General features: G+C 37.7%; 1 protein-coding gene across 1 annotated transcript in view; it reads left to right on the top strand.

Annotated features, from left to right (window-relative positions):
- Positions 1-546: 546 nt before the first annotated feature.
- The window catches only part of TAF1B (TATA box binding protein (TBP)-associated factor, RNA polymerase I, B, 63kDa), a gene marked incomplete at its 5' end in the record, with an annotated part of 47,837 nt that continues 23,731 nt past the window's right edge, over positions 547-24,652 (top strand). The window contains 7 exons of the mRNA XM_010081530.1: positions 547-645; positions 1,133-1,220; positions 3,069-3,166; positions 3,460-3,555; positions 4,172-4,301; positions 7,662-7,818; positions 14,466-14,565. Coding sequence (XP_010079832.1) covers positions 547-645; positions 1,133-1,220; positions 3,069-3,166; positions 3,460-3,555; positions 4,172-4,301; positions 7,662-7,818; positions 14,466-14,565 — 768 coding nt within the window. The remainder of the gene's footprint in view (positions 646-1,132; positions 1,221-3,068; positions 3,167-3,459; positions 3,556-4,171; positions 4,302-7,661; positions 7,819-14,465; positions 14,566-24,652) is intronic.

Here is a 24,652-nt window from a genome sequence, read left to right on the forward strand (position 1 = left end):
CGCGCCCGCCGCCCCCCGTGCCAGAAGGGAGGTGGCGGCCCCAGCACGTTGGTGTGGGGGCCTCTGAAAGCCGCCTTTTAAAAATCTGTTTTCCCTATTTTCTCCTTCCTCCTCCGGCTTTCCCGGGAGTTTTCCCCTTCTCCCCGCGCGTCTTCACGCCCACTTGTGCAGGCTTTCTTCTGCTGCATGTGTTTCTTCACCGTTCTAGAAATTTATTTTTATTTTCATCTTCCACTCTCTGCTTTTGTTTCTGCTTCCGTTTCTGGTGGGTGTGTTTTTTCAAGCCATGCCATGTGTGCTCGGTGTGGATTCCTGTTCCCCCTGTACTAATGTTCACAAGAGCTGGTGCTTGCCAGCTGAAATTATTTGTTCACAGCTCTCTATGACTGATAGCAACTGCTGTGGTTACTTGTTATCTACCTACAGCTAACATAAAAGGCATAAATATGCTCTATGAATAGTCTCAAAAGCTGTGCAGTAGCCTGGTAATACCGCCATTTGTTTTATTTGAACACACATGAAATTCTATTTTGTTTTTTCTTGTAGAGAGATTTTAATGAACGCTGTGCGCAGTGTTCAGAAGTGAACTGGGGTCTCACTGATGGAGGCAGATTTTATTGCAGATCTTGCCACAGTGTTACTGAGGTAAAAAGCTAAGTTGCTGGCCTTGGAAAAGGTTTATTTTGTTTGCTTCTTGGTTTTATATTAAGAAAATGTTAGATTTTTCTCCTTGGCATTAGGAGTTGAAGGCAGTATTGTGATTCTTCGTTTTTCACGCTCTACTTGACATTGGTTAAAACTAATGTTCCACAAAATTTAAAATAAGCCATCTTAAGATGCTGTGTTGCTGTAGCTGTAGTGCTGCTGTGCTGTCTAGATGCCTTAGAAGTATTGCCTGGGTATTGCTGCACTTTAGTACAGTACCAGTGTAGGCAAACCCTGACACATGCCACCTGTATGTCCAGGATAGTAATTCTCCATTGTTGCAGTTTATGAATGAAAAGTTCAGAATGTTCTGTCTCCCTTTAGTTTAGAAAATTTGAACAAGTTCCTCCATAATGTTTTATGATGGGGCAATCTGTGCACGTTAGCCTGGCTTTTTTTCTTGCTAAGATATATTCCTATTTTGCAGAGAACTAGGGAAGTTGTAAACACTGATTTTATTTCTAATACAAGAATCCAGACAATCTCCAAAGGTCTAAGAAAGCAGGAAAAAAATGGTATGTATGAGTTTCTCTCTGTATTTTGCCCAAGAGTGGCTGCTCAGCCAGTGTTTACCTAGCCCATTATACCTTTGATGGGGACCAAAAGCAGATAACTAGGAAAGACTATAAGAACAGGAAGAAAATCCACCCCCCAGATGCTGTCACACCTTCAGCGGTCACATTTGGTGACTTCCTGAGCCACAGGTGACCTCTGTGAGCCTGGTGGTGGGGTTTTTTGTATTGAACGGAGGTATATGTTACCTGTTATTGCTTTGATTTGTGGAAGCCAATACTCACTGAAGATACTTGTGGAATACATTCTGATCTTTTTGTTCCTTCCACATGATGGCTATCACAAAACCAGAAAAGTTGTCTGTCTTCATAAGTGAGGTGTGACAGTGGCACAGGTCTAAGAATGTCAGTCTGGCTTGCGTTACAGGTACCTGTTGCCCTGTAACCTACACCCAAACCTACATGGAAGAGACTTCATGCAGTTACAATAGCTAAACCAATATTACGTCTTTCCTCCAGAGTCACTTCTATATTTTTAATTTCATGATTCAATAGAATAGTAGTCATTACATAGGATGATATATGGCAGAAGGAAGTTATGGTAAGGCTGTTGCTGGAGCATTGATGGCTGGATAGATGTTTTACTGTTGTGGCCACCTTCAAAAAGCAAAAATGCATTACAATGCTAAATGAAGCATGGGGTTATCTTTGTCTCTGATATGCTGACCTTTCTTTGCTCTGCTGTGGTGTGGTGGATTACTACGTTCATTTGAAAAGACCAATTGTGTGGAAGTGAAGGGAGGAGTGAAAAGGGGAACAACCTTAACGCCTCCACTTGTCTTTACCCTGTATTGCTCCTAAAGTCTGAGCTGTGTGCCACTCATGCTTTTTTATTTCTCCTGTTAGGAAGGTCATTAGCCGTCCCCCAGGCTTCTTAAGAAAGAAATCCTTAGCTTCATACAGTCCCTTCTGTGAGTGCAGTTACATTGTATTATGGCAGCTTATTTTTGTGCATTTGTAGGAGTAAACTGTACCTGTGGTTAACAAAGCCAACATCATTAAAGCAGGGCAGAAGCTTTGGGCAGATAACTTCTAAGATGGTGAGATGCAAGGAGTGATTGGAAGGAAAAATAATGAGGAGCAAGTGTGGAGGGAATGAAAAGAAAGTTGAAAAGTGCAGAGAGAATTTCTAAAACAAAAAGCCTGTAGAAAAGGAGTTGTAAGTATAGAGAGGTAAGAGTGAAAAGCAAATATAAGCAGTCTGAGGGAATAGTGAATGGAGTGGAGCACACCTGCTCCTTATGAAATTCATGTTGTGCTGAGATTTGCTGGAAGCTCTGAGAAAGTTTCTTTCATTTAAATGTGCATGGTTCTGCGGGAGAGTGGTGAAGAACGGGGTGATATTGGTTGTTTTTTGCCTGACTCACCACCATAACGTGTTCCAGTTTTCTGTGCCGGGGATGGGAAAGAAATGATCATACTTCATTTTTTTAATGACATGTTCTCAGTTATTTTAAAACTGGTCACTTAACTCTCCACTTGATTGCAAGTGCCACACTAGAAGTTATAGTGAAATATATTGTTCTTGGGAAATGTGTGGAGAACAGTGCTTGTTTAGTAGCTTTTCTTCTTGATTAAGACTAGGAATAGTTGGAAGTTAATAGAGTATTCAGTGTAGTTGGTCTATGCTCTAGAATCTGAAATTATTTAATAGAGAGACGTTTCTCTGTCCTGATACCATAAGAACAGAATATGAAGTGGAAATAAGTGTGCATAAGGTTAAAAAAAAAACCCAAACAGTACAAACAAAAAAAATAACTTTTTTTTTTTTTTTTTTTTTTTTTTACATAGATGGAGGCTGTGAATGGTATGTTTGTGAAGGCTTTCAGCTTGTACTCAAGAAACAAGCTGAAGCTTTAGAAGCGTTAGGAGTATGTCCACAAATGAAGGTATGTAGATGTCAGTGTGAGTTGTACACACTGTGTTTGTTTTATAGGAGGTGTTATTTTAAAAGACTCTAAGTTTTAAAGTGAATTGAACAACTCCTTGTTTAAAAACATTGAGCATATGCAAACAAACTTAGCTTCTCTGGTAATTTTAAAACATAGTTTATAAATCAGAGTTAATAAAATTGGAGCTGGAACATTATTCAGATTCCTGAGTTAGACATTATGCTCTGTTCTCTCAGCAATTAATGATCTTGTAAACTTTGTACTAATCACTATCCATTTGTATTTATCAGGATGAAATTCTGTGCAATTTTTGGAGGCGTTACTTGCAGAAGAGCAAACAGGCATATTGCAAAAGACCAGCTGGGGAAACTGTCAAAGCATTATCAGTAAGTGAAAAGCCCAAATCCCATGAGATGTTTGGTATCTTTTTAAAAAGCAACAACAGAAACCACCTTTGTTCAAGCTATGTATCTAGCTTATGTTAATGTTACTTCAGTATGAAGGATGTCTTCTAAACGGGATTCCACATGTCCATTTTGTTTTTTGTTTTTTTTCCTATTTCGAGAGACAAATACTTCTCAAGTATGGAAAACTGCTTATTTTAAAATATTGCTTTGTCTTGGCATAGATAGTCAGTAGATAGAGCAGAAATTATAATACAAAATGCATCATCAGCTACTATCCCTTCCTGCTTGCTCTCTTCAAGTTACTTAATTTCATCAAGCTTTGATTCTATGTATTGCCAACTTTCTGATGATTGTAGCAGGTTGAAATGTAATGTGATCATTAGAAGTCTTTTTATCTTGAGAAATCCTTTAAAAATAGGGTTTTTTTCAGTGTTTCTTTACATACTGGTGATTCATAGAGAAAGCAAAAATGTGAAAAGTTTGGGTTTAAACTTCATTTAGTGTTGATCTTGCTTTTGTCATGGTTTATTTGGTTTCTTCAGATTGAAACAGTAACTTACAGTAGATAATACAATGACTTATTTACAAAATACAGGTATGTGATGGCAGTACTGATGTGGACAGTGAACCAGAGACACCCAGCCTTCTCCACTTGTCTCTCTCTGAAAGCGAGGGGGATCTACAGACTGATTGCAGCTTTGTCTCATCAAGCAGCAAGGTCTCAGGTAGGAGCAATGAACTGAACTATGGGAAAACAGTTTTTCTGTAGTTTTTAAATATAAATAAATATATATAAAGTGTATCCATGTACAATGAATTAGAGGAACTTGTTGGGAAGTGTGAAGTTTTCAGTACTGTTTGCTACTGGAGTGCTTTATATTCTACCAGAAACAGAAGACTTTCTCCCCCAGCCCCCACCAAGGAGATGAAAGTTGAACAGGATCTGGATATATAATGGGAGATTCGGGAGGAAGTCCTGTTGTGTAACAACTTTGTTCCATGATTTCTCTTTGGAGGGGGGAAAATTGCTATTATATTTGCAAAGCTAGATGTTCACAAACATGGTAGCTTTAAAGAATAAGCACTTGTTCAGCTAATAGCAGAGCTGTCAGTTGTGACACTGATATTAAGAAACATCAGTTTGTTCTGTGGGGTGGGGGGGCGGTTTGGTTTTTTTTCTGCATCTCATAGATATATTTAGCTTTCTAAATGTTTTCCTTGCAGTATTGTTGGTACTTTTGTATGTGTTGTCTCTGCATTATTTTTACTACTTTCCCTGTAACCCCTTCTGTCAAAAATCTTTTAGCATTCCATCAGTTTCTCCTTTCTGTTCACGATATCAGCTTGAAAATACTTAAAATTTTTATCCTGCTGTGGTTAAAATGTTATAGAAAATTGGTGCTACTGGGCAAGTGTAATGCCAGAGAATGCTGCAGTGTCTGATAGTGGAAACACATTTCAAGGCACCTTTGAAAGCCTTTGCTTGGTTTTGAAACTTCTGATGGTTTTTCTTTTTTGCTTTATTCTTTGGTTGTCTTTTCCTTCTTTGTCTGTTTCAGTGGGTTTTTTCCCCTGTTATGTGCTGTCCTCTTTATGTCTCATTTCTATTCTTCTACAATATTGCCTATTTACCCTCAGAAGAATGCAATCTTCTTTCATGTTTTTCTCTTTATTTAGTAAAGTCCAAAAATGGTAATAGAATGAGAAACTCGATCTGCAGCAATTAAATAAATAAAGAATTTTTTAAAAATCCAAACAGAATTACAGGGGGAAAAAAGGTGCAAAAATGGTGACAAAATTTTTTGTGAGTATAATGCGAGTACCTTTCATCCTCATATATTAAAATGACAGTTTTCAGGTAAAGAGTCACTGTGTTTGTACATGTAGCAGATTTTGGGTGTTACACAAATATGTATTGTATCAAGAGCAAAGAATTGAGTCAAAAATTTCTAGTGAAAATATTACATTGACTTTTATTCCCCTTTTTGATGGGGAGCTCCTTTCTTCCTTTGTACTTGCGCCATTTCTAGTTATGTTTCTTAGAGTTTTAGAACCATAGTTTAGGCCATAATTTAACTTGGTTTTAGTTGTTTCAGAGATTGAATTCAGCTTTAAGTAGTCATACCAATTTCACTAAAAGCACTTGAAATGGATTAAGGGTTCAGTGACAATAAAAGTACATTTTAGTGAAATCAAACAGGAATTGTTTTGTGTATTGAAATTTATCAGAAGTAATGCTGGAGGTGTCCTAGTCAATTATAAATTCTAGTTAAGATTCATAGGTTTCCTTTTCTGTGCTGTTTTTACTGAGCTGTTATTGCTACAGACTGGAAACCTCAATAGTCTTTTTTTCCCTAAGGGGCTTGTCCAATGGGCAAGGATTTTTATTTTTTTTAAAATTTTTGTGTAGGGATAGTAGCAAATTTCGCTGAGTGTAGCACTGAGATACTGATAGAGAAGCAGCCTATTAAACTCCTAAATTATTATATGTGTGTAAATGTGTGTTGTCATGCCTTGCATAAATTGGAAGAAATAAAAGGAAATTGTGCACCATCATTAAGGCCACAAATATAGTGAGGATTATTTTAAATTGAATGTGAAATCAATAATGAAGCCTCAGTCGTGAAGCTGCCTTTAAGCACAAGTATCCATGTAAAAGGCGAAACCGTTGTCTCGAAGGATGAACTGATGTTCCTGCTTGTGTTCTCTGGCACACCTGTCTCGTAAGATGCCTGTCATCTAGACCTTGTCTTAGTCTGTACCAGGTGTATCTTTGAGCAGGGTCTTTTAACCCGTTGCTGTGTCCCTGCTGCTACTGGCCACTGTTTTGGGAGCCGGTAGGTGGCATCAAAGACCAATTCTGTCTCAGGAACACAATATTTGCAGTGTCTGTCTTCATACCGTGTGTCAGTGGGCGCAGGACCTCTGCCGCTGACTGCTGTTGCTTTACAGGCTTGGCTACCACCTGCCGCCGGTTGGCCCCCCCCCTGCCGCCATAACCATGGAGCCGCCAACCTCTCCGAAAGTTTAAATTGTTTTTCGCAGGCTGCTCGCCATGGCCCTGCAGCTCCCAGCTGGGGAGCTGTGGATCCAGCCCTCACTGTTCCTGTCTGAAAGGTGAACAGTCTGTGGAGGAACACAGTGAGAAAATCTCCACAGAATCAATGCTGATATTTTGTGCTGGTGTGCTTTAAATAAAAAACATTTGCATTTGTCCTAGTAGGGTCATGATATAGGGAAGAGAGGCTTTTCTTTTTCTCTTCCTCCTTCCCTGAAAGTTTCACTGCTGAAAAGGTTCCTAACTCATAAATCACTCCCCTGAATTAAATTTCTCATTGCTGCTTCTCTTAGGTTTTAGTGATTCATCTCGGTAAGGAGGTTTGGTTGTTTATTCTTGGTTGGTTTTTTTTCCCCACCTTCTTTACCGTTTGCTGTATGGTAAATTTGTATGTATTCTAATGGTGTTTTCTTTTTCATTGAATGTAGGTATGTTGTTTTAAAAGAATACTTAAGTTTCCACAGAGATTATATGGCAGAAATTTCTGCAGCATAAATCTTGTTCTCATTAAAGTCCTGACTGTGAAGTTTAAAACTATGTTTTAATCCCCAACTCAGAGGCATGGATTTAAGCACATTGAATTTTCCCGTGGTTCCCCGCTGTTCCCTTATCTCTCAAATGGAAAATAGTATTTCCAGCTCTTAAGTACTGTTAGTTGTATGTTGTATAGGAGTAAATGTCCTTCTGGAACTCCAGGTTTAAGTGTAGTTCCCAACAAAAGTTCTGTTTGGATGGGTACCAGAGCGAGGTTTGTCTCTTCTTATGATCCAGTGTCTCGGTCAAGTGAAATGTCAGTTTATGAAACAGGTTTTCATCTCATATTGTGGTAGAGTAATAAATGAGAGTTAACTGTTTAGTAGAAAAGTACACAAACTACCAAACTGCTCAAAGTAATGATTTCAAATGTTACTAGTTGCTGAACAATGGTCCTTGTATGGTCCTTTATCTTGTTTTCCATATACCATGAATTGTGTGTATATCATATCAATTACTTTTTTTTCTTTTCTGTTTTTAACATAAACCCAAGAAAGCACCTCTGTGTGCTCTGGATCGGTAGACGGTAGCTTGTATTTAATGAAGAACCAAAAGGAGAAACTGAGGATGACAATGCCAATGACACTTTCATTTTGTTACATGGCGTTACTCTGGTTGAGAGAACCAATGACATTATCTGATCTCTTAAGGTATGAATAGTCTCTAGTGAAATATTTGTTGCTTTTATAAATATATTTTTTAAAAAAATGTGATCTGCACTACTGCTGTCTCACTAATTTGCTCAGAAATAGTGAGAAGTTCTCTCCATTGAGTTGTCTTTTCTTTGACATAACAATTTGTGAGCTGCTTTTGGAGAATATTCGCCTCTGTTGCTTGCAATGAATCTCAAAGACTTGAGAAGGGAGAAGGTTTTGGAGTTAAAGAAGTTTTTATCCTTCTCCATCAAGATTTCTTAAGACTCACTGGAGGTGTGTATGGTTGCACTTTTGCTATTTTTGCTGTTGTCAGCATGCCAGAATATAATGAGTGAACATTCTCCAGGACTTACATCAGTGTCATCATACAAACAATACCAGCAGTATGTGGTGATCTGGAAGGTAGCTAAGTAGCTTCATGCAATAGAGTTGCGCACAGAAATTAATATAGGAAGTCCTCTTTTGCCTTCATATCTTTGTATCTGTATTTTTCAGAGTTCAGAGTAATACAGCTTTTAATATAGTAGCAATAAAATGTTCTAATAGTAGGGTTTGATGTTAAATGGGGACCATCAAACTGTTGCTGACAATGCAGTTCCCTTCTCCCCTCTACAACGCTATGAACATGTTCCTTATTTACACCCAAGCCTGTCAGTGTTTAAGAGGCATTTGGACAATGCCCTTAATAACCTGCTTTAACTTTTGGCCAGCCCTGAATTGATCAGGCAGTTGGACTAGATGATAATTTTAGGTCACTTCCAACTGAAATATTCTATTCTAATTAAAGAATGAAAAATAATTTAACTCTTCTTTTTAGCAATATTTTAAATCAGGCCCAAATAGTTTAAAGTCAGGAATTCTTAGATCTTCCTTGGAAGACCTTTTGTATACTGATACTTCTTTTTAACAAGTGTTGAAATACTGGGTATTTCAAAAAAGATGGGGAAAAAAATTACTTTGCCAAAATTTAAAGAACGGAAAGACTCAAGTGACTGTACATTGACAATTCAAATTGCAAACTTGGACAAAATAAAGGAAAAAGTGATTCAGAATTCAGTTGATATGGTCAATTTCAATTTTTTAATTTTTATTTTTCAAATATATAACCTGTGAGCTAAAAGGAAAGGCAATGAGTACATCAACCCCCACCTGTTGTGCATATAACTGGCATTGCTGCTGAAATTGTGATGAATGCAAGGGAGGTTTACCGCAGAGCCTGATCTGCCCCTGTGGCCTGTCTCCTCTGGAGTACCAGCTTCCACCTGCACTTCCCTAGCTTTGTACAGGCTTTCTGAGAAGGATGGGTATTGCAGAATGCTCTTTTGCAAGTACTTTTTAGAAGGCAGAGGTTTGTACACCTTGAAGTACAGTAGTTAATACTAACTTATTTTTATGCAAAACAATGTTTAACCCTTTGATTTAACTTTAAGGGGAGGCTGTTGCCCTCATCGATCAGAATTGCACAAACCATTCCATATTTGAATAACTGGATATGCTGTTACATAAAAGATGGATGTAAAACATTCAGCAAAATGCCACTGTATTCAGAATTCAAACTAGGACCCTGCATGCAGAAGTATTTACTGAGTTAATTAAGAAATAGTAGAACTCAAAAGCAGTTTTCAATAACAAGGTTTATTACTGACTAGTATCTTCCTAAGGAAGTTCTGTAGGAGTTGGAACTACCGTAGCATACTCTGTGCTTTTGTCAATGATTAGCAAATAAATATATAAATCCTGTCTGATAATGTTTGTATATGTGAAAAATCCAAGTAGTAAATTACAGTTACTGGAATGGAGCAAATGGTTCACAGTAGAGAATTATGGCTTAGCCCATCCTGTTCGGAGAGAAAAATGAATAATTAAATATCTATTCTCTGATTACTGAATCTTTGAAACTGTCTCTGGAAAGCATGTGGGGTCATACGAGGCAAATACATCCTCACAAGTTCCTGTCTTAGTATGATAGTGTGGTTTGAAAAAAAAAACCAAACAACCAAACAGCAACAACAAAAAACCCAACTGTCAAAGTCCACTGTTAGGAGGAAAGGTAGATTGTGTTGTTTGCGTATTTATGGCATATTGTTGTATTTGGCACTTTAAAAATTGGAGTCTGCAAAAAGATACAGGAAAATTATTCAGAACCTGGAGAACATCCTTTGTACTGAGATCCTTAAGGCATGAACACATTTACTTGAAAGGATTTGCAGGAAACATGAAAACAGTAAAAAAAAAAGAGCTGGAAAAGGAGAGAAAAAAAAGTTGAGTACCAAATATAGTACAGAAAGGCAAATCAGAAACTAATAATCGGAAATAAGATTATTTGAATGAGAAGATATCATTTATGGGTGTACTGCTTTTAAAAGTGGGTAAATCAGAATGATTCAGTGACTTTATATGCACTGAACATAGAACTGAATTAAATTCTGAAAGTGATGTTTAAAAGAATGTCATTTGTATTGCAAAGTTTTACCATGATACGACAGTTATATAAGACTAATTACATTATCATGCTTCCCTCCCTACCCTTAAGGTCTTTGCCTTTCACAAGTTTGATGAAGAAGGGGAAAGAATTTTAAATCGCATGAACTACCATAAAATACTTGTTTTCTAACTTCTGAATATTTACGTTTACAAAATCAGACAATATTCACATTTTTGCATGCATTAAGATACACAGATCAAAATAGTGACAGACCAGAGATGAAAACTATGCAGAGAAAACTTTAATTATTCAGCATTACTTTTTAAATCTGTATAGGCAAATTGTTTTATTTGAACCAGATGGATTACAGTTGTACTTAAAGTCCTGCCTTGTTTTTTCCTCAGTTTGGTTTTCTCCCTGCCCTGAAGTCAGCTGACTACTGCTCCTCCCTTGTGATACATGCTTAGGCACTATGGTAGGGCAATCTGCCAGCTTTTAAAGGATTTACAACACCAAAAATACACTCCTCCATGCTACTTGACACACTTAGTAGAAAAACACTATGATTACCTCCTCTGACAGGGACATTTTCATTTAAAAATAACATTTTTAACAACCTGCTACTCAAGTCTGTGTAACACGTTAAATCCTTTTCCACTGTGAATAGTCTCATGATACTACATATGCTGTATACTATTTATCTAATAATGAATAAAATTGTTGGCTTGGGGAAAAAGTTTCAAGGTGCCAGACTCTGAGATTGTGAGAACTAATGCCTTTCAAATGAGGTTATACCTAGCTTTGCTTGCAAGACCAAACTTGTAATCAGTTTGTGTGGCTTTAACAGATGCATCATTTCCTGGTAGCATGCAGAGGACCTAGAATTTGTTTTCATTCTTGGACTTTACTAATATGTGCTGCTGCTGTAATTAAAAGAACATGGACTGTGTACTGTTTCTGCCAGTCAAGTTTTCAAGTACTTCACTGATACAACATAGCCTTACAAGTGTTTTGATCATCTGTCTGTTAAATGAAAGGTTTGAAAGAACAGCAGAAGAAACTGTTCTGAAGTGCCACTCCAAATGTGGGCTTTTGGACTGAGGGTTTAAAAACCTGAATCATCAGCACGTTGTATTCATAACAGGGCATTTACGCTGTTTCATGTATTTTTAGAACATAAAAACAACCCTTAACCTGAGAGAGAAGAACATTCTTTTGTATGGAGACAATAATTTCAAGCTAGGAAACAGTTGCAGTGCTTTGAGTTGGTACAGCCAAGTTAGTGCAAGCATATTTAAAAAAAAAACAAACCCCCAAAAAACCATTTTGATGGACATTGCTTGTCTCTTGCAGTGTAAGGATGTGGTTCCAGCATCAGTTTAAGCTGATCCAAGTTTCTGTTTCTGGGGTCCTGCATAAATTTTTCTGCTCTTACTGTTGCACTGGGTACTAGCACTGATCTGGTTTATGATATATTAGTTGAAAGAAGTCAATCTGCAGAAAACTAATTTTGCAAAAGGAAGTTTCACCAGACATTTTAGTGCAGGTTAATTTGCTTCACTGCCGTCCCTTTCTGCCTTTTTCTGGCAATAACGTTCCTGCAGTCAGCTGAGTATGGAAATCTGTCTGGTTGAAATCAAACCTTGGAAAACAAAAGACTAGTTCTCAGTCTAATCCTCTGTTGGAGAAGTCACACAAGTGCTTTTGTCAGCAGGGAGGAGTGTGTGGCAGAGGACTGAAGGGAGGGTGGCATTTCCCATTTCAGAGGCAGCAAGCTGTTAGGGTGGTTTGGCTGCAATCACCGCGACACCACACCTGAAGGAAGGTCGTGATTGTTTGCCCTCTTCCAGCTGTCACTGTGCTGGCTCAGGAGGTTGCTGCTTTCAGTGTCTTGGTACCAGCTCTTCAGATCTGACAGCTAATTGTGTGATTGCGCCTTAACACGTGTCAGCCAAAGCTTATCATCAGCTGAGCCAGTAATGGGGCACTGTTGCTGAAAGAGGAAGGTCTTGCTTCCCTTCTTCTCCTGCCTGTGTGATGCATCCCCTTCCCTCTGCCGACTCTTGCACTTGTTGGAGCCATCTGTGAGCCTCCTCAGTTTGTTAGATGATGGGAAACAAACCCTTCTTTCTTGAAACAGAGCAATAGGCAATCTTCTGCTGTTGTGAGTTAAATTTGTTGAAGGGAATGATAAGGAACATGAGCACACAGCCAGACTGTGACTAGTTATGTTGAGCTTTTAGGTTGGCTCAATCCATTTTGTTAAACTACACCATAAAGTTAAGCTCTTCAGTTTAGCGCAGCTGGCTTTGACTGAAGGGAGCTAAGGAGCCATCATGTGAGGTGCTCAGCACATCAGGTGGGATGGCAAGGACAAGCAACTCTTGCTGGATGATAACCTTACAGAGTGTGTGGACCAGTGCACATCTCTCCTCTCTGGGGAAATGCTATTTACACTGGTTGAGAAAAGGTACTGAAACTTCGTTAGCAAAATGTACACCACACAATTTGATTAGAAAGGATTGTGCAGTGATTCTTACCTCTTCACTTGAGAGACTAATACGCAGAACTTCAGAATAAAAATATTGGGCAATGTGATTTTTCAATTTGCTGTTATTTTTCATAAATCATTATAAGTGATGGGTTAATTCTAACTGAGAAACAGTTTTGATTAAGAAATGCACTTTTCATTTTAATAGTGGTTGGAATTAGATTTTTTAATTAAACTGAAAATTCAGTTAAGAATGTTGTAAAAAAAATTTGGGATGTAACTAACTTTTGCAGTAACTAGCCTTTAAATAGAATTGTAGTCAACTTCAGTAGATACACTCTGTGTAATACACAGCAAGTGGTGCATACTCCTCTGGACTAGGAGAGGGGAGGTGAGCTTGTGAATTGCTGTAGGCTCAGGAGGAAGGTAAATCTTCTTCAACAGTAGATCCTCTGAATGCAAAGACATTGTTCTGCCCTGTTTTTATTCTTGTTTTCTCTAGATGCATTTTGCATGAAAGTGGCAGATTGCTGTGCTTTTTGGATTGGGATTGGATCCAGCTAGCAATTGAAGTGTTTAGGTGCTGCCCTGCATTGGGAGCAGAGGCAAAGCCCAGCCTTGCAACCACTGTGGGAACCCAGGAGGGACTTGCGGAGCTCATAGACCAAGAAGTTACTAATCTGTGTAGCAAGATCAGAGGGATACCGTGCAAGATAACACAGCTGGCAGGAGAGAAATTGTTTTCAGATCTCTAATATTATTTAAAGAACAGAGCCTTCTCTGTTTGAAGTGTTAACTTGTTCCAGTTTAATTTGCTATTTTTAAAAAAATTGTTTTGGAGAAGGGAGACGGAAGGCAGTTCTAGTTTAGTCCTATGGGAGGCCGCTAATATGCTTTAGTCTGGAATGCGAGTAGTGTCTGTTCCCTTGTGAGGATCCATGCTTGTTCAGTGGTTGCTTTGCCTGGTGTGAATGTCAGCTATGATGTTAGGTAGGACTAGGGGTTTGGATGCTGGTGACTTTTTTTGTCAGTAACCGTTGTGAAATCCCATCATACAGATAAGAAAATATCAAGAAAAACCCAAAGTAATACTGTCAACCATTTACTAAAGCCAGTTTTCAATAAAGATGCATTATTTGGGTGCAAATACAAAAACAAATGATTGTGTATGTATTAATATACAAAATAATTTCTGTTCATACCCATATAACACATTTTTTGAAAAAAATCAGAATACATAATGTAATTAATGGGGTTTCAGACCTGTGTATCTGCTCATTGTTCTGTGACTTTTGTCCCTATCACCTTGCCTGAGTCATACCGCTCCAGCAGAAAGTGTGTGTTTGAAGTAAAATTTACTTAAAGCTTTAGAATTTTGAAAGAAAAATTCCATAAATCCAAAGGAGGCTTAAAGCAGTTTCAGAAATGCAGTAGCTGAAGAATGCACAGAACAAACTCCACGTAAGTATGTGGATTGTAAGCTTACAGCCATAACATTATCATTGGTCAATCATATCTGATCTTGAAGTTAAAGGCTTGTTAAATGATTGAACTGGTTTTGTCCATGAAGCATTTAGGGGTGTGTAACTTCAGGTGGAATTGATTAGGCAATATAATACTCACGTTATTTCAAATCAGATGTTGATTTGTATGTTAATTTTTGAACAAACGTATGTAGTTCTCATAGTACTATTTTGATTTGGTCTTTTTTTTTTTTTAATACAGGTTTGTTGTTGAAGGTCATATTCCATATTTGAATGTTTTTCAGCATTTTCCAGAGCAGATGAAATTGTGTGGACTTGATCTTAAGATCTTTTGTGTAGAGGTAATTTTTTTCTTAAAGGAAAAGATTAAAAAAAACCCCAAAACCTAGTTATCTTGTGGAATTTTAATTTTTTTTTTTTTTTTGGTCACTGTACTAATAAATTGATTAAATCTGTTCTAATGTTGTGGAGTTCACATTTTGCATTATTGGAGCCTGTGCAGAAACCAGTGCAGTCTGTGACTCTGAGTGCTTTAATCTTTAACTAGTCTTATTAAGCTGATTACCTAAGTTAAAATGAAATCAATAAGTACTTGGGGAGAAAAAAGGTATTGAGAACTGCTTTTGGAACACTCAGAAGTAAGGTTTGGCTTCGTGTCTAAGGGCAATATATGATCCTTTTTGGTGCCTAAAATATATATTGAATGTGTTTGTAATTTCATATTCTTTTCATAAAATATTGTTTAGATGTTATCTCTTGTTCTGTTTCTTGCTTTACTGGTTGAAATATATCAAACCTAAAATACACATAAGGGGTTATGGTTCCTCTAGAAGATTAAAAGTGATGGACAGTCTTGAATAAAATGTGAATATCCCTTATTGAAGTTTATCATGTATTGTGGGAACGATTGCCCACTGGTGTTTGTGTTGCAGAAAAAAGTTTATTATGGATTTTTGAAGTGTGCAAATAAAATCTTAGCTTTACAGAGCAGAAAGCAGCAATTCTGCTAAGAGGAAAAGCTAGGTTTTGGTCTGCGATAATGTGTTTGTAGCCCAAACCCTCAGTGATGATGTTACTGTAATGTTACCGTTCTCCAGTATGTAGCTTATATTTAGCAGATCATGAGTTGTTCAGAAGCTGATCTGTAGCTTTTTTTTTTTTTTTTTACCACTGCTATCCTGTCTGGATAAATAACAAATATGACCTCAACTTTTAAAAATCAGGAGACAAATTTAATATAAAACCTCTTGATTTCTTTTTCTGTCTAGATTTTTAGTTAATAGAAAAGATAAACCAGGTTGAAATGTAGATGTAGACATTTTTTTATATAACTCTTAATTCTCAGTCTCTCTGTCCTTCTTTGCCTCCATCTTTTGGAGGTGTTTTTATCCCTTGAAATTGCTTGCACTGAATCTGTATTCTGGCCTGACTAAATAAAATACCTCCCCCCCCCAATCTTGCAAATCTCACAGATAAAATTTTCATGTGAATTGTGGCTCTGAAATTTGTACCATGCCTCGAAATGGGAGATCTGGTTTGCAAAGAGGAGATGACAGTTGCCCTTGGAGGATCCTACTGCTTTCTTTTGGGATAGAGCTGCTTCTGGCATGCAGGGTGATCTGATGCCCATCCTGAAGGCAATTTCATCAGTCCCTGTTAGCTTGCTCTCTCCCAGAGCTGTTGATCTGGATTATTCTACTGACCTTCCATAAAACACACTTCCACTATGGACTGTCGCATGTCCTAATGTGGGAGTGGGACTTCACAACTTGAGAGCCACAAGCTGGTCAATTAATTTTGTTCCACTTTATAAATATAGAGGAGGAAGTTTAGCCACTTCACCCTCTGTCTTAAACACTTACATAGCATATATGCACTTTCCTTTTTTCACAGACTGGGAAAAAAAACCCTGAATCTGATTTTTTTTGTTTTAATATTGCTTATGATGAGTCAGTATCTAGTGTGGTCTGCTGTTTAGCTTACAGGAAATTGATGATCTAAAAGCTGAATTTGTGTAACTTTTGACTTCCATCTTGCTTATCTATGATACTGACACCTGCACCCGTCAGTTCCAAAGTATTTGTAGATAATCAGGTAATCTCTTAACTTTGTTTTCGTTGAGATACATCAGTAAAGTTCTGTAAGCTTACTGTACAGTTTGTTTTCCAGCCACTCCAGTATTATTGTGGCTTCTTCTTTATAGGAATATTTGCTCCATGCTTTATGTTCCATGTTCCTTTAGTAATGCATCCTCAGGTTTATTTAGTTTTAACTTTTTTGACTACATCATTGAGCTGATAATTGCAAAAACCTTACTAGCTGTTCTCTGCATCTTATGTTTCAGAACTGATCTTGCTGCTCATTGCAGCACTGATATTATCTGTAGCTTGCTGTACCTAGTTTTGAGAAATTCAAGAGATGAGGTTATTGTCCTGGAGCAGGAAGTCAGAGTGTGTAATACTCCATCCTGAAAATACAACCAACATTCTTTTCTCCTTGGTGTTCTGTATATAATATTCTATAGACCATTATCTTCAAAACCTTTATGGATTATGACTGTTAATAACCAGGCAGGTAAGATTGTCTAATGCAGTTGTTTGTTGTGCTTTAGATCTGGTGAATGTAGGCTGCAAACATATTAAAAAATCTTGATAACTGAGAGGATGCTTTAATATGTCTCCTTTTTATTTTGAACAGATTTTTGGTGCATTTAATTGTGCTATGCTAGTTCCCTGCAGCCCAAATTTGAATCAAGAAGTAGCTATGTTGTAGTAGCTTGAAAGATTTGAAGTCATGCTAAGTATCATTCTACCAGTTAAGTACAGATGAAGCCTAACTTGATCAGGCTCATCTTATAGGAAAACATTCTCAGTGCCTTGTTTTTCTTCAGTAAAAATTTCCCAGATACCCAAAATATGCTGAATCTGTACAAGGTTGAAATTGTTGAAGCTTGTGTACATGCATGAGTTTGGTGTTTTTTTATGCCTCATCATTTAGTAGTAGTATTTCATGTGCAAGGAAAGTGACTAGTGTCAGGCTTTACAGTTGATGAACTTCTGTGCTGTGTAATACAGGAATGGAGTCCATATCACTGACGATTTTTCCCTGTCCTGCGTACAGTTTAGCAATTAGTGGTGATTACAGCATCTGTCATACAAGGAGAGGCAGAGAGAGACATGTTTTTCATCCGTGAGAAGAGAAGGCTGGGGGGGATTTCAGTAATGTCTATAAACACCTGACAGGAAAAAGTGAGGATAGAGACAGACTCTCTTCTTGGTGGTGCACAGTGGAAGGACAGGAGTCAACGGGCACAAACTGAAATACAGGAAATTCCATTTAAACATAAAACTCTTTTACTGTAAGCATGATTGAACACTGGAGCAGGCTGCCCTGAACCACTGTGGAGTCTGCATCTTTGGACGTGCACAAAACCTGACTGGACACAATCCTGAGCAACTTGCTGTAGTTGATCCTGCTTTGAGCAGAGACGTCAGACTTGATGGTCTCCAGAGGTCTCTTCCAACCTCAAGTGTGCTGTGATTCAGAAGGTATAGTATGCCTTGTATTCTATTTCACATTTTCAGTGTAGGTGGCAGATAAGCCCTTCACGTTTTAGTCATGGAACAGCTAACAAGGGCATAATTTTTCATTCTGCCCAAACAGAACTTTATTGAAAATACCTGCCACAAAGGTTATTGTGTCTGGACACCTCTACCCAGAAGTGTGGGAGCTCTGGACATAACTGCATCTGCATAAAGAGAAAGGGAGCCTCCACCTCTTTATATCATTTTTATCGTGAAGCATAACTGGTAGACACGTGTCGGGTCCTAGCTGGAGATAAGTACTACCTCACAAGTATTTTATGAAGGATAAAAGTACTTTATAAAAGATCTGTGTGTAAAATGAGTTATCTTCCATATGTGTTTGCCTTTCCATTGCTCCAAGTCTCTTTTCTAAGCCTTCACTTGATTAGTCATCGTGTTTATCCCTTCCTTTATTAAAAGCATGTGTATGTTAGAAGTTAGCCTTTGGTAAATAGGTTTTACCTAAATACACGGTCAGAGGGTTCACAGGGCAAACAGCAGCAGTAACACGATGCTCCTGCTTGCTTCAGAAGTTCTACGTTCCCAATACAAGAGAAGAAAAGCAAGTTTTCACCTTACTCTACAAAATTCCATTTTTCTAAAACAAGTATTCTTATTCCATTTAACTAAAACCTTTTTATGTATCAAGAAAGAATAAGATACTTGAGTTTGGGGTTTTGTTCTAGCCAGGAGATCAAGTTTTTTTTCTAGCTATTTGCAATTTGTTTAACTACAGTAAATCCCTGCTGGCCTTGAGGCTTGCACCAGTAGCCAACAGGTCTTTTCTCTTTGAGGTGGAAGGCATCTTTGTTTCCTTTTTAGTGCAGAGGATATCTATTTCTTTAAAAGCCTACTACTGTAGGAGTTAAAACAAATTTGTAGATTAGTAGTAATGTATATAAAGTTCTGTAGCTAATTTGCTTTCAGCTTGTATTATTTTTATTGATAATATCTGTCCTCCAGTGGAGCTACGCACAAATTCTCTCTTCCATTTCTGCTTGAACTAGGAATATATCCTTAAGATACACATCCTCTATTTTGCTTTTAGGGTTTATCTTTATCTTCATACAAAACTGATTAAAGCATCCCTTTTCTCTTGAGCTGGCAACAACTTGTCCTTGCCATAAATCTGTTTTTCCTTAAATTTTTCGCTCAGGACTGTGTACCTGATTATCTTTTAAGTAATTGTTTTGTTTGTGCTTTAAAGTTGCTTCTGCTTTGCTGTCTTAAGTTTACATTTAGCTTTCGTTACTTTTTATAAAACTCATTACTTTTTGGCATATTTTACCATTAATGCATTGTAGATTGATTTTTTTTTTTAATGTCCAAAAATAATTTTTGTTTTTGGTTCTCATGTTCTTTACACACACCCACAAACTTAAATGTACATGTATATATAGGTAAGCAGGTCACTCCCATGGCGGTTGGGCAACATGATTTACTAAAGTATTGAAGATAACAAACACGTCACTTTGGGGTATGTGCTATGTGGAACAGGGTAGGTGTAGTCTCATAAATATCTTTCAGATCCTGTTCTGAAGAGCTTTAGGAATGGTCATGTTTTCAGATGCACAAGTATCTGGACTTGGCAAGGAGCCTGATGTGTGACCTCAGTGAAGTTCTGTTCTCTCTCTCTCTCCTCCAACTTTAACTCATTTTTTCCTAAACTTATTAAGAATCTTTTTTTTTTTCTAATGGATGGGGTGGGATAGCTAGGAGAAAGTTGAGCTTGGTGAGTGTTAGATTAATTCTGTTTAGAAATTGTCCACCAACCTGCTCTTGGAGACAAAAGAATGGGTATTTACCTGGTTATCCTTGCTACTACTTCTGTCGTGGAGTGGGGTGTCATGGAATGGCTTCTCTGTATGAGCCGTTCTCTCTTTTTTTTCTTTCCTTTTTTTTTTCTTTTTTAATCTGAGATGGAAGTAGCTGCACAATTCTAAATCTGTGTGAAACCTGTCTTCTGAGAGGGCTACAGAATGCTTCAGTGTTGAGAGAGTGTTGTTGATATAACTTGCAGTGTAGGAACGTATATGTTAAAAATGCTTCCTTTGAAAATTTTTTTATTATTTAATTCAATTCCCCTCTGTCTTCCTCTGTGGATTTTTTGTTTGGTTGGTTTTTTTACAATCCACTGAGTATTGCTACCTCTAATAAGAAATGTACTTACTTAGACAGCTTTGACCTTGCAATGAGAGAATATTAATATCCAGGTTATTTTTTGCTTGTCTTAGTATACATTGTTATTTTTTTGTTTGCTTTTACACATCCTACCTCCAACTTTACCACGTTAACAGAAGCACTGTTTAGTTTGAAATCTGCTCTATACAGTTCATCTATTTCCATCTCTAGGTGTCTTGATTCTTAAATAATTCCTCGTGTTACTCTTCAGGTTTTTCCATGGTACAGAAATGCTTTCTAAACTTCCAGCTGAGAGGGATTTTAGCATCTTCCTTAGCTTATCATTCTACATTAAAATTATGTCTATTTTTGTCTGTGTCAGATTAGGTCAGTAGTTCTGGGCAGGTCTCCCTTGTGTTCAGTTTAATAAGAATTTTAATTCCTGCTCTGTTATGAGCTGATGTTGCCTTTGATGGGAAGAGTTTGAAAGGAAATATTTGCTGCCTGAAGAAAAGGTCTGATTCATCCAGGTTTTTCCTTTTCCTTAAAGTAACCTGTGACAGGTGTTGAAGTAGGTACCAGGAAACTTTAGCTCTTATGAGAATGTGCTGCTTTAATGCCCTTATTCTGAATGATGCTTTGGGGTTTTTTTATTTTATTTGAGTTGGAGGAGTGTGTACCTTGCACACATTCTTGCACACACATACCCTCCCTAGCTTGGATGACTAATTTCTCTCCTCTTTTATTTGGGAATGAAAGGCTTGCTTTAAACATTGGGAGATGATCATCTCTGCGCTGTCTGGAAACTTTCCAATTCTTGGGTTTCTTCTTTTCCAGTGTTCTATAACTTGTAGTTTATTTTTGTTCTTCTCTTCCATTTCTTTTTTTTTTTTTTTTTTAATTTAGCTTTATTTTATTTTTGGCAGCATGTCTGTATCAGTATTGGCCTGCCACTAATCCTTCTGCCACCCATCTTTCTGTGTCAGCCTCAGTCAAATCTCACTTCTGATGAGGATTTGAGAGATGTGATTTCTGAGATTATTTTGCCGAGATGTTTCTCTGCTATCAAGGATGCTTCTGTTTTACTCCTTTGTTCTGCACACTTTGCTTTCCAGCAGAGCAGCTCTTCGGTTTTAAGTGCAATTATGAGTTACAGTCTTCTAGTGAGACTTTGTGGTAATTTTGATTTGGATTCCCTTTAGCTATCCCATAAAGAATGAAAAAGGTTTTCCAGAGCAGCTCCTTGTGGGAGCTGGAGCTTCAGTTGGCTCTCTCCTCTCCTGGCCTTATGAAGGTTGCTTAACTGACAGGATATTTTTAGCTTCCATTTTTCCCATTGCCATTGTATTATGTTGTTCAGGATCCATGCCAAGCTAATCATTACAGAGTTCCTGCATCTCCCCTTTTACATTTTTTTTAAATACTGCATATTAATATGGAGAGTCCTTTGATGTTTAGAATTTCTTAAGATTATTTAAAAAACAGCATTTGTGTTTCAGAGAGATCCTCAGTTATTTCCTTGAAGCTTCTTGTGTGTAAATTATCTGGGCCTTTCCTTTGTAAAACACTCAGTTCTGTCAGATACTGGTTTACTTTTTTGCAGACATAATTTTTCTCTTCCTTACATACGATTTTGACAAGATACGTTCATAATCTTTTTCCAGTTACAGAACAGTCTTGCTTTTTCTTCATATTTGTTTCATGACCCATTTACCTGTGGCATTGAAATTCAAGGCTTTGGGGTTTTTTAGTTTTTAGCTGTTTTCTTTTTTTTTTTTAGTTTCCCTGCTGCTTATGGCTTAGTTGCTTTTACATCTTGTTTCATTGCACAATATCTATAGTGCTGGTTTTTGCCTTTTTAAATCCGGATTGTCCCTGAGCACTATGCAGTCACATCCCCCCTGTCTTTCAAGAGGAGGATCTCTTATTTGCCATTTTTGCTTTACCCCAGTATCTCACAATAAAAAGAGGTATATGACAGACCTGTCTGGGAGCGTAGCGACCTACCAGACTATACCTGGAGAGGTGTAAAGCATGTGCTTTCATATCTAGGAGCTACACATTTTTGTATTGTTTACTATCCTACTTGAGAGCAAGGTTTGTACTCAGGACTCATATCCTTGTGCTGTACTACCCAGTGCAGGACTTGTCTTCCAGGTTCAGAATGATGATGTAGTGTTAATCATTTATGTTACAGTATGGTTGAATGTTGCTGAGTTTTGCTATGGCAGGAAGGTTAAAGATACTGAACCTCAGATTTAGCCCCTCTTTCTGATTCTGTTTATTATAGGCAACTGGAATACAGTTACTAATACCTGCACTGTACAAACATTTCCTGCCTTGTGACCATCTAACAACTCAGTTGCTCGTTAAAAACAGGTTTGAATTAAATGGGGATGTGCCACAAAAATATATTTGAATCCGTTCAGCATCGTTCAAGCATAGTAAAAGCCATTTTGTTTTGTAAATTTAGCTGACAAGTTTAAGTAGTTTAAGACACCTCCTGATTTTGATTTCCTTGTGAATGTTGGGGGCAGAAGAACTGTCAGGTAGCCTGGAGGGAAACATAAAATTGGAGCGTTTCTCATGGATTAAGAAAAGATGATTGCTCAATACTATGACAATTACCTGCTGTATACAACCAAAACTAGGACTTGGTTGTAGTCTTCAGCTTTTGCAGCTAATGCTTCAGTTTTAGAAGTAATTTGGCATTTAGTCCTCATTAATTTCTAATCATCTCTGCCAGCTTCTTATAAAGTGGGAGGGGTTCAGGTGACTTATGCTGCTAGGATTGGTTGAGTAATTTGGCTATGTTCTGATCAGAAGTAGCATCAGTATGACAGATTTAGTGAAAACTAGTTCTTTGCATATACAGTACTGAATAACACGTGGAAACTGTCTATCACTCCTGTATCTAAGTATATTGCTTGGCTTATTCAGGTTGGAAACACTCGTTTGCATTTTCTTGTTAGATACTTTGAACTGCTTCTGTTTTGTTTTGTTTCCTGCAGTCAGGAGCATATCACAAATTGATAAAATATTTTACTGTGTTTGAAGTGCCTAAACTTAGACAGATAGGATCTTCCTTGGGAGGCTTTGAAAAGTAGCTACCTCTCTTGCTTACTGAGAGCATTTTCATTAGATATCTTAAGTGCAGATACTGAAGAAGGATAGGTAGAGATTAGCAGAGGGACTGTGGAGTATTGATGCTTCTCTCTTCTTGCCTACGCTCAGCCCTTTTCCTGGAGGGCTGGGCAAGCTCGTAGAGTTTGCGTGCTGCTTTCACTCACGGTGGTAGTTCTTCCTACCTTGTACCGAGAACAAAGCCCAAGTAATTTTTCATCATTCTTTTGAATACAGAAAAAATTAGTATCTTAGAATCACAGAATGGTTTGCGTTGGAAGGGACCTTAAAGATCATCGAATTCCAACCCCCTGCCATGGGCAGGGACACCCTCCACTAGCCCAGGTTGCTCAAAGCCTCATCCAGCCTGGCCTTGAACACCTCCAGGGATGGGGCATCCACAGCTTCTCTGGGCAACCTGTTCCACTGCCTCACCACCCTCACAGGGAAAAATTTCTTCTTAATGTCTAGTCTAAATCTACTCTCTTCTCACACAATAAAATAGATGAGTGGTGATCGTTATTGCAGCACAGGAAAGAGCGAGGTTTGTACGAAAAACATGAGGTGCTTAGGGAAGATCATGATGTCTGTGAGGACGGTGTTACTTAGGCATGGCTGTAGAGCACGCTGCTCCTACCTGCCTTTCTCCAAACGTAGAGCCAAGGGCTAGATATTCTGGGTAAACTCAAAGCTTATATGGCATAAGCTTACATGAAGCTGTAATGTTGTCCACTGAAGATCCTTAGAAATCTCATGATGACTATTTTTAGCATTGCTAAAACTATTTGTCCTGCTCTTCAGGCTAACGCCTCTGTTGGGTTTGCTGGTATTATTCCTTGATTTGTACCCTAAATTGGATGCAATGTGGCTGAGTGCTTTCATACAGCAAATGATGTTTCATTTTTTGTGATTGTTTTATATCAAAGATGCTATTTATGGTACTATAATTTCATCAACTTAAAAGCTGAAGGATTAGCATTTGCTTCATTACAGAGTTTGAGTATATGAATAGAAGTTTATAAACTGACAGTATTTCTTAAGTGCTCCTTTTTCTTCAGTTGTGGGTGTGGATTTAGTCTCCTAATTATAGTACTTTTCTAGGAGGGGCAGATGAAGTGAATCACTGTTCTAGGGCTTTACGCTTTCTGTCCCACTGTCTAAGGAGCAGTAAAATTCCTCCGTGTACTTTTGTATTCTGAATGTTGCATGAGGTCACTGTACTGAAATTCTTACTGTGGAAATTATTTATACCATTTGGTGACTGCTTTGGTATTGCTAATTTGATAGGTGACAACAGTGCATTCTCTAAATTGACATTACTGTTTTGAATGCTGATATGTTAAATAATTTTCTAGTCTGAAGGGGTTTTTCAAATAAAATGGTCTACTGACCATTTTTCATGAGTAAACCTTGTAAGAAAAAGTAAAATGCACATCATTGATAAAAGTAAAGACTATCTAACTCACAGAAGTTATTTTTAATGAATTACAATCTTAGACAGGAAATTATCATGTAAGCAGAAGTATACCTGCAAGTTGCTCAGTCTTCATCATTCTATTCAGTATTGCTTTTTCACTTTTGTTCTCTTCTTTCTTGATAA

This window comes from Pterocles gutturalis, unplaced genomic scaffold, assembly GCF_000699245.1.
Source record: "Pterocles gutturalis isolate BGI_N339 unplaced genomic scaffold, ASM69924v1 scaffold32734, whole genome shotgun sequence".
NCBI lineage: Eukaryota > Metazoa > Chordata > Aves > Pterocliformes > Pteroclidae > Pterocles > Pterocles gutturalis.